Source organism: Aotus nancymaae, unplaced genomic scaffold (assembly GCF_030222135.1).
Source record: "Aotus nancymaae isolate 86718 unplaced genomic scaffold, 86718_ANA_hifiasm-v0.15.2.pri h1tg000063l, whole genome shotgun sequence".
NCBI lineage: Eukaryota > Metazoa > Chordata > Mammalia > Primates > Aotidae > Aotus > Aotus nancymaae.
In genome coordinates this window covers 2,003,539-2,013,383 of record NW_026988477.1, presented here as the reverse complement: position 1 = coordinate 2,013,383, position 9,845 = coordinate 2,003,539, and the positions used below count along the sequence as shown (strand labels likewise).

The 9,845-nt window shown below is 63.0% G+C and overlaps 1 protein-coding gene across 1 annotated transcript; it reads right to left on the bottom strand.

The window, feature by feature from the left end:
* Positions 1 to 212: 212 nt before the first annotated feature.
* TMEM250 (transmembrane protein 250) lies at positions 213 to 2,392 on the bottom strand. Its single transcript, XM_012445137.3, has one exon. It carries the CDS (start codon positions 2,390 to 2,392, stop codon positions 1,973 to 1,975), a length of 420 nt encoding a protein of 139 aa, XP_012300560.1. The 3' UTR covers positions 213 to 1,972.
* Between the last annotated feature and the right edge of the window lie 7,453 nt (positions 2,393 to 9,845).

Genomic DNA, 9,845 nt, shown 5'->3' with positions numbered 1-9,845 from the left:
GCTGACAAATCCTTGCCCATCAGCTAGGCCACCTCCCCAGGGCAGCTTCCCACAAGGGGAACCCTGGCCTCGGGGGCTCCTTCCCGGGCATCACAGCTGTTTGTGAAAACGTTTCCACCTTGTGGGACAGTGTGGTTTCTATGGTGCTCTAGCTGATTACTATGTCCTTAAAAAAGGAATAAAAGAGTTGAGCTTTAAGCAATCACTCCATCAACACATTAAAAAAATAGGTTTAATGCAGGTGGTTCATCTCATGACGAATTCACAGGCACTGGGGACAGCAGGCAGCCAGGTGCTCAGAGCGCACCACGGGGCCGCCCCTCCCTGTGGCGCTGACACCCAGCGAGCGGCACCGCCAGCCCCTCCCGCCACTCCTTCTCCCTCTGCCAAGGGGCTTGGGCGACTCTGAGTAACACGTTAACAAAAAACAAAGCTTCATTGAGGAGACAGCGTGACTTAGTGCAAAAGATTCTCTGCAGCAAGAAATGAGACCCCCGCGAGGAAGCTCCCCGCCCACCTGCCCGGGACCTGGACGCAGCGGGGCTCCTCGAAGGTCATCCACAGAAGCTGCCAACAAATCAGAGAACACGGTTTATGGCCAAGAATTTTTTGCTTTCTCTACCTGATTTAGGGTTTCTCAAAAAGTTTTTCTTCCAGTGGCACACGACTGTCCTCACGGCTCCTGGGCCACTGGTCCGCCTGGCAGGGTCCACCCACGCCTGGATGTGGGGACATGGACTGGGGCGAAGCTAGGGTCGCCATCTCAGCGCCGCAACCTGAGTCCTGCTCCAGGGCGGCCTCTGTCGTCGTCCCTGCAATCATCATTCAGGGCACCCTCCCATCTGCCCCCAAGTCACACAGCTGTGGGCAGTCGCCATAGTGACGCAGTGACTGCAAGGCTGAGAGGAACAGAGCACGGGGTCCCAGGTGAGAGCCTGGCCCACGGTGGCCGCCCTCCCTGAACGCAGGCACCTGCACCCCTCCAGCCCCCTGCCCCTGTGCTGTCATCCAGAACCCCCAGTCAATGGAGGACAGTGTGGGCAGAACCTTGGCATACACCCGGGGCTGCAAGAGGCTGCTGGCCACAGAGGCTCCAGGTAGTGCTCGCTGCACTGAGGCCTCTGCTGCCTGCTCCAGACACTCGGGACACACAAGTCTCCATCCCAGCTCACTGCAGCCTCCATCTCCCAGGCTTTCTTTGAGGGTATTCCCTCAAATAAAGAGGCCCAATCCTCCACCCCCCCCAAGAAAAGCCGGAAAGGAATGGAGATGCCTCCCCAGAAATCCACAGATTCTACAGGACATTTTGACAGCCCTCTCGGAACAGGCAGACAGGCCAGTGTTGCCAGAGTCAGTCCCCTGGCTCCCAGGGTTCCCCCAGGCCAGCCCCCGAGCTGGGAACCTGCTGAGGCTCCTCCTACCTGAGACCCTGGGGCCCCCGCTAGACTGCCTCTACATAACCAAGGAGACCCTGAAGGCTGGCCTGGGACTCAGGACCCACAGCCCTTCAGGGTGACAGAGGGCAGTGCCAGGCCTCAGGTGGCCGCTGGCAGAGTGAGCAGCTTTGTGGCAGTGTGGTGTGTCAGTGAGGGGAGCCCTCCGGATTTGCTCCTGGGCACACAGCCCTCTGTGTCCAGGGGTCTCCCAGGGTGATGTCTAAAGTTCCTGGTAGGTGTGGTCCTGGAGAGAGGCCCACCCCGCAGTCAACCTGAACACGTGTGAGTAGGAGCCACCGGCAGGTGGGCGCCACCCCTGAGAGTGCACGAGAGGAGGGTGGGCGCAGGAAGCCAGCCTAGGGGCGGCACCCGCACACCCACCACGTAAGTCTCAACCCTTTCTTTTCTCTCCGTGGGCACCGAGGCAGCGGCGCCTGCCTGCGGGACGGTCGGAAGGGAAGGCGCTGGCCAATCCCACCCGTGGAGAGAACGCAGCCACAGGCCAGGACAAGGGATCCAGCTCGCGCCCACGGCCCTCACATGTCCACGAAGACCATGAAGCACCAGCCGAGGCCGCCCACCAGCAGCATGGTGACGTGGATGCCGTAGACGAGGAGCTCGTTCACCAGGCGGAAGTCCACACGCCGGCGGCCCAGCAGCAGCAGCAGCACCGACAGCTTGCGCTGGAAGCGCAGCAGGACGCGCACGCCCAGGTACTGCAGGCAGAAGACGGCGGCCAGCGCGCCCCAGAGCGCCGCGGTGAACAGACTGCAGCTGAAGTAGAGCAGGAAGCGGATGAAGCCGTACAGCCAGCGCGTCTTGATGTACACGTCGAAGTTGTTGTACTTGGTGCGGGCCAGGTGAGAGGCGCGCACGGGCCCGCAGGCCGCATGCAGGCAGGTGGTGTGCGGGCCGTGGAAGGAGCGTACCCGCCGCGGGATGGGCATGACCGGCATTGGGCCCCGGCGGTGGCGTCCAGGCGCGGTCAGCGTAGGGGTCATGGGCGCCTAGGCCTGGGAGCCCGCAGCTGAGCCTCAGGGGAGGCGTCGGCCTGTGGGGAGAACCACGAGACCCAGGTCAGTGTGAGGACGCCATGCGGATCCCTCCCCAGGCATCGGCGGGTGAAGGCAGACACACTCCAGTGCCTGCACTTAGGGAAAACGGAGTCCAGGGAGGGATCTGCGGGCACTCCCAGGCTTACTCTTTTCTCAAACCCTCCCAAGGATACTTCCAAGGGGCCCACCACCTGCGAATGCCAGTGTTTGCTCTGGGCCTTCGGGGCAGTGGCGGGGGCGGCGCGATCAACGGCAAAACGGATGGGAAGGGGCCGGCGCGGCTCTTTCCCACAGGATCCTCGCAGCCCCCCACGCGCTGGACCACCCTCTGCTCTTACGCAGTTTGCCCGTTACCGCCCTGGCCTTCCGCGGCTGCCTGACCCAGGGCTGACAGTAGCCCTTGAATGGCACCTGCAAAAAGCCACCACAGGGCCGGGAAAAGAGACGGGTAAACTGAGAACGAGCCCGGGGGGCAGCTGCCTCCAGCAACCTAACAAGCGCCGGGGCCGAATGGATGGCTGCGGGGCCCTACGGTCACCTTGCCGGGCCTGAACCCCGGCACTGTCCTTCCCTAGCAGTGACCTTGGGCAGGTCACCAGACCCAAGACGGCTCCTGTTTGTCCTGTGGGAGGGAAGGGGCTGGCCCTGCAGACCCGGCTGCAAAGAGCGCACGTGGCGTTTGGCTGCAGCTTCACCTAGTAAATGCCGCTTAGAGCTCGCCTAAATAATCCGTGGAGCGAAGTGAACTCAAAGGTCAGGACGTATCAAACCGGAGGAGGAAAGCCGGTAACAGAGCAGGGGACTGTAGCCAAGAGCCGTCAGGCAGGTTCAGCCCGGGGCTCCGCTGTGGGGACCGGGCCAGGGCGGAAGCGGGAAAGCCGGGGCAGCCAGACCCTCCCGCGCCGCAGGGCCCGGTTCCTTCCCGCGGTGCCGGGGCCAGAGCCGCTCTGTTTAAGGCCAACCTCGGCCTGGAGCTCGCTGCGGCCGGAACCGCAGCCATGGCGGCGCCCCTAACACGGGTCGGCGGGGCTGTGTCCCCGCCAGCTCCGCTCGGGTCCCCGTCTTTCCGCAGACGCCCGCTAGGCCCGTGGTCGGGCGAGGACCGTTTCCTCGGGGCCGCAGAGAGGCGACGGGCCCCGGGCTCGGCCCACGCCTCGTGAGCACCGGGCCTGCGCCGCGTCGGGCCCCGCGGCTGCAGAGCCCCTGCCGGAGCCACTTCCGGGTCCCGCGCCGCGCGTTGCCCTGGAGACGGCCCCGCCGAGGCCGGGTTCCCGCCCGCCGCTCACCCGGTGCCCTCTCCGCGGCGGCGCCGGCGTCCCGGACTTCGGGGCCGGCCGGCGGTGCTGGGGGCCGGGCCTGCGGGCGCCCCTGTCCCTCGGGGCTCCGTGCGCAGGGCGGCCGCATGGTGCCGGGGCGCGCAGCTGGAGGGCCGGCGGGGCGGCTGCGGGGGTGGCTCACGCGTCCCGGGCTGGGGTCGCCCGGCAGAGGAAGGGGCGCGCGGGTGCAGCCACCGGAGGCGTTTGGCCCAGCGTGGGAGCCGTAGCGCCGTCCCTCGACGGCCACCGTAGGGCGGCCTCACGCCCCCTCCACCCGCGCTGACCGAGCCGCGCCTCCCTTCCCCCTGCTCCGGGCCGCGCTGAGCGTCCGGGTCCCGACGCTTCCCGAAGGCGTGCTCCCGTGCGTGCGCGCACACACCGTGAGCAGTCCGTAGCGTCCCCGCCCCCGTCGGCTCCGGGCCTGATCCTGCGCAGGCGCAGATAACTGGCCTGCGCGTGCCGGTCCTGGGCAGCGCCTCCGCGCACGCGCCGCCGCACCCCGAGGCAGGCCAGTGCGCATGCGCACTCCCGCGGAGTCGTCCTCTGGTTCAGCAAGAGGGCTTGACCCGGGTCCCGTCCTCTCCTGTGGTGTCTGCGACCCGGCGCGTTGCTGCCGGGCTCTGGGGTGGGGCCGGGCCCCCGGGGAAGCCGCCTTGTAGGCGGGGCTGGGCGGCCCAGGGCCCGGGAGCAGGTCTGGTCCTCGCAGGGCCGTGTGCGGAGGCGCCCTGCGCTGCACGGGCCTGGGGCTGGGAGGACTGGGCGGCGGCGGGAATGGGGGCGCCCCCGGGCTCCAGGAGGGCGGGGAGGGGTGGGGGCGGCCGACGCCGGCAGCCGAAGAGGGTGACAGCCCCGGAGAGCGAGCAGGCCCCGCAGCCGCGCGCCCCCAGTGAAGGAAGGGCACCTGCGATGGTGTCACTGTGCCTGGTCTGTACAGTTTCCCAGCAAGGAGTGTACTGGGGAGCGCTCCTGGGTGTGGCTGCTGGGTGGGAGGGGAAAGGGAAGGCAGGATCAGCAGTTCTCGAGGCGACCGGAAAGTGGGTGCCCCTCAGATTCGTGGCACTGGAACAAGGGGGCTGGGCCCCCCTGCCCACCAGGCCCTTCATTGGCTGCAGGCCCCCGGGCCGGCGAGCTGGCTCCTGGGCCCACGTCCCCGCTGCGGAAGAGAGAGCCGCCTTTGCCAGGACATCTGGACGAGCAAAGGCCACCAGGAGGGAGCACAGCAAAAAGGCCAAGAACCTTCTTCTTTACCGATGGCTGGAGGCAAATATTCCAGAAGAAACAGGTGTCGGGGGAAGGTCGGCTCACGCCTGTCATTCCACTGCTTGGGGAGGCCAAGGCGGGGGCATCACTTGCGCCCAGAAGTTTGAGACCAGCCTGGGCAACATAGTCTCTACAAAAAAATTAAAATCAATAAATAAACAGGTCTCCTTTCTTTCTCGATAACCCCGTTGCTGGTTCACCTCTCTCCCTCCGCACATGTGAGGCAGATCCACACCTTTAACCATTGAGATAAGGCCGAGTGTGGTGCTCACACCTCTCATTCCAGCCTCAGATCTCTTGTGCCCAGGAGTTCAGACCAGCCTGGGCGGCATGGCTGGCAGCATGGTCTCCACAAAAATACATACAGCAAAAATTTTAAAAATAAAAACATTGAGATAAGAAAAAGCGTCTTGATGCCTGCTTTTGTTTTTTGTTTTCTGTTTTAAAGACCACTAGAGACAAACCAGAGAATTCTCCCCTCCCATGCGGCTCCTGCTGGGACACCGGCACTGGGAGATGGCACCCGTGGCCAGGAAGAGGGTGGTGTGTAAACCAGGTGGTCACCCGTCACTCTGGGCTGCTCTTATGCTGGTGAGGGTGGTCATGTGTCTGTGGGTCAGGGTTCACACCTGGCCCATTTTGTGGCTGTGCCACAGGAGCAGCAGAGCCACAGCCCCCTCCTGGTGTGGGTTTCTCTCGCCCTCCCTGCCCTGCAGTCCCCTGGCTCCAACTCTGGATTAGACGGCCCTGCTTCCCACTGTGCAGCCGTCCACAGAGGCACGGCACGTGTGCCTGCGCTTGCAAGCCAGGCATCTACCCACACTGCTGCCCTGCTCTGGGTACCAGGACCCAGGGACAGCAGAGTCCTCACCCTTGAGGCACCTGCCATCTTGTGACAGGGACAGGCCGAGGGGCAATTGACTGGAAAGGGTCGCAAGTGTCACGTCAGATGTGATCTTCGTACAGGGGATGTCCCAGGACTGCTGGGCCAGAACTCCCTCCAGTGAGTCAGTGTCGACCCAAGCCAGAAGCCAAGGAGGTGCCTTGGCGGGTGTGGCCGTCAGAACGAGCTGCTAATGAGGAGACCTGTAAGGTAGCAGCCAGCTCGTGAGGCTGTGGCTGGCCCTGGCTGTACCCGGACCCTGGAGCGTCGTATAGCGGGGGCAGACGCAGGTTGTGTGGGACCTGAGGCTCTGTGGCTTGAGGGACCTTCCTTAAGAAAAGAATACGAAATTACAAATAAAAAATTAGGCACAGGTCTTGAAGCTTCTGCGGCTAACCTCAGGGTCAGGTGAACCCACTGCCAACTGTGCCCAGAAGACGGCCCCCAGGTCGAGTCGAAAGTGTGACCCCCTTGTCAGCACAAACATATTCTTCAACGTCCATTTCTGAGTGAAGTCCTGGAAGCAGATAAATGTTAGCAGAGGTTATCTGTGTGTGGTGGGATTAGAGAAATTAATACATTTTACTTTCTTTTTTAACATTTCTGTACTTTGTGATTTTATGTTTTCAGCATGACCAAAAAAAAAAAAAAAAAAAAAAAAAAGCTAGATTTGGACAAATAAAAAGACGTGCATGTCAGCCGGAGTGGCCTGAACCTGTTCCTGTATCAGAATCTCCAGGAAAGCGGTGACCCTCACTCGCCAGTACCGCAGGCTGGGCCCCTGGTCACGTGTTCCTCCCTGCAGGAGGGCTCTGTGTCCTGCCTTAGTTCCCAAAGGGCACAGCCACCCCTCATACCTGTCTGTGTTGATGGTCCCACACTCTCTGGTCTGCCGTCTGCCCCGCCAGTCCCTGCTGGCCCCGGGTGGGGTTGGCCACTCCAGCTGTGAGGGTGGCTTCCTGGGCTCAGCCTGCTGCCTGCTGCCCATTGCTTCCAAGGTTGGGGTATCACTTGGTGTAAGGGGACAGTGAAGGGACAGTGAGAGGGAGCCCTGGTTGCCCTTTCCCAGGAGAACGAGAATTTCAGTGCGGACTTGTTTATTATTTTACTTCAGCAGAGGTGTCATGGTCAGGGAAACACTTCACGTGCCTCGGATTAAAGGGCGAGTCCTGTCTGTTTGGAGAATCTGCCAGCTGTGCACCCATGGAAGCGCCTGTGTCCCGGGTGTGGGTTCTGCTCTTTGTTCTGACAGTTGGGGTTGCCCTTCCCTGGCTGACCCCCAGAACCTGCCAGCCTCCCCTAACTCCTTGTGAAGCCAGCGGGCAGGGTGGGAGCCTGCACCCCTCTACAGGGGCCTTTTCTCTCTCTCTGCCCCTCCTCCACGTTCCAAGCTCCCACTTGCCCTTCCGGACCCAGCTCGAATGCCCCATCTCTGGGAAGCGCCTCCAGTCTCCTGCTGCCCCTTCTGTCACACCCCCATCCGCGGTGGTGGGGGGCATCTGACTGCTCCCGCCTCCCCCTCCTCCACACGCAAAGCCGACCCCCTGTTGGTGACCTGTGTCTCCTTGCTGTGGCCACCGCGAGATGGGTTTCCACCTCGTGACCCAGTCCACGCGTGCACAGCTCACGTGACTTCTCAAGACAGTGCTTTCCTCCCCGGCCGCTGCTGCTTCTGCTCCTTTGCCCACTCCCTGAGTTCTGCACCCTCCTGCGCCCGTGGCCTGGCCACGGCTTGGTCGCCCCAGGACCTCCATGTGCTGGGGATTTGCCGCAGGCTTACCTGGCGCGCGAGGTCCAGCCGGGTTTCCCATCAGCCTCCAAATCCCTGTCCCCGCACTCCAGCTGGGTCCCCATCAGCCCCTCCCCGTCCTTGTCCCTGCCAGGCCTCCCGCCATGCTGTGGGCAGTGGCCTAGCGCCATCTGCTGGGCCGGTGCCGACAGTGCCGCCAAGCTCAGGAGGGACTCGTGGCTCCAGGTTTGTGGGAGACTTTAAGTTGGGGCCGAATGTGGCGCTCGCTGCCAACGCAGAGCCAGGCGAGACCCCCTGGCTGCACGGCCTAGAACACTTGTCGGGCCTTTGAAGGGACAGCGAGCCAACCCCTGCTTGGAAGGAGCACCTTCCCCACCGAGGCTGGCCCAGGGCACGTGCTGACAAGGTGTGCTGAGTGCGTGGAAGGAGTGCCACCTCTGGGTGTGGGGCGGGTTGGAGCCCACCCCTAGCCCCTCCAGCACCATGCCTCTGTCTCTCCACTTGCTGGGGCTGGGGTCACCGTGGGGATTGTGTCCAGCCAGTTGACTTCAGGGTCCCGGCAGGGAGTGGCTCTTGCTGCCGGGACAGTAGACGCCTGGAGAGCAGAGTCCTGATCTCTGACACCAGCTGCCGTGCAGGGTTGGGGAGGGGAAGGGATGGGAGAGGATGGACACCTCCAGGGTCGTTTCACTGGTCATTGGACAGGGCCAGCGCGACTTCGAGTTCACTGACAGACCCCCGTCCACGTCTCTGGGCGGGGGTCCTGCGGCCCCACGGAGCCGAGCCACCCCGGAGGCCAGTGAAGAAGACGCAGAGCACAGGAGCCCAGCGTCCTCTCGGCTGCACGGACAGCTCCACCCACGCCCTTCCGCAGCCACCTCCCCACTCACCCAGCAGGAGACCAAGCCAGTTCCTTCCTGCAAAACTGGGCTGCCGCCGTGACCGTCCTGCAGCCAGACAGAGGCCTGAGGGAGGCTGCGTGGTTTCCACCTGGGGCGGAAACAGCCCGGAGCTGCCCCTGCCTCCTGCACACCGCCTCCTCTTAGCTCTCAGCGCCTGCTGGGTGAAGTTGGCCCCAGCTTGGACAAGCCTCTGGGAGACCGGAGCACCCACCAGCCTGCGCCTCCCCAGCTGAGCCCTAGACAGCGTGGAGCAGAGAAGCCCTGCCTGGCCCTTCCCCGCGGACTCTTTGAGTGTAACTAAATGGGGGCTGTTTTGTGCCACCGAGTCTGGGGTGGTCTGTGATGTGCCCAGATGGTTTGAGAAAAAGAACATGTCACTTCAAATCCTCATGGCCGCCTTCAGGATAAACGGCTTTGCCTCCCCTGGCAGATGTCCCCATGTCAGGCAGACATTTTATTCGCCACAGAATAGCAGACTGTTTATGGACGGCTGTGCAGAGTGGCCCAGAGCAAATGTTCCAGACCCAGCCTGCCCGATGTGACTCCCAGCTCTACCACTTCCTCACCGTGGGCAAAATCTCAGCCTCTCTGAGCCTCAGTGCCTTCATCTGTAAAGTGGGGATAAGGACACATGGGCTTGGAGGGATGCTGTAGGAACCAGCTTTGCTGGCCTGCATGGAGCCTGCAGAAGAGGGCCTGTCCCCAGCTTACGGGGAGCCAGCCCCCAAGGTGGCCCACAACGGCTCCCTGCCCTGTGCAGTCCCCACCACGCTGGACAGGGTGACCCGTGTGAGCCAGAGGGAAGGCAGGAAGGTGGTGCAGCTTCGAGGCTGGGTCACACGCGGCCTTGATGCTTCCGCCTTGCTGTCTCTCAGATCACTCATGGGAGAGCCGTGAACACACAATGGCAGAGTGAGCGCTAATAAACTCCACCACTGGAAAGCAGCGATGTTCGTGGAATGCAGGCCATTGGCTCGGCTCGTGCGCGGAAACCCCAGTCTGTCCGCGTGGGGAGGACAGGGCTCCTTGCCCATCTTCTTGGTGGCTCTGGACTTCTCTGGGCAGCAGACCCTTGGCCACCTAATGCAAGTGGCCTCCTGACACCCAGACCCAGATTACAGAGGGGGCTTAGGAAGCCTGCATTCAAGGTCAGCACTCACCTTGGGCTCAGGCCCTCCCAGTGCCACCAACGTCCCTGGACCCGAGCTTGGGCTGTATCGTCTCCTGTGCTAATTTCACAAAA

Excerpts from the sequence above, each read along its gene's own strand:
- TMEM250 (XM_012445137.3), bottom strand. The coding sequence starts at position 2,392 with ATGCCGGTCATGCCCATCCCGCGGCGGGTACGCTCCTTCCACGGCCCG.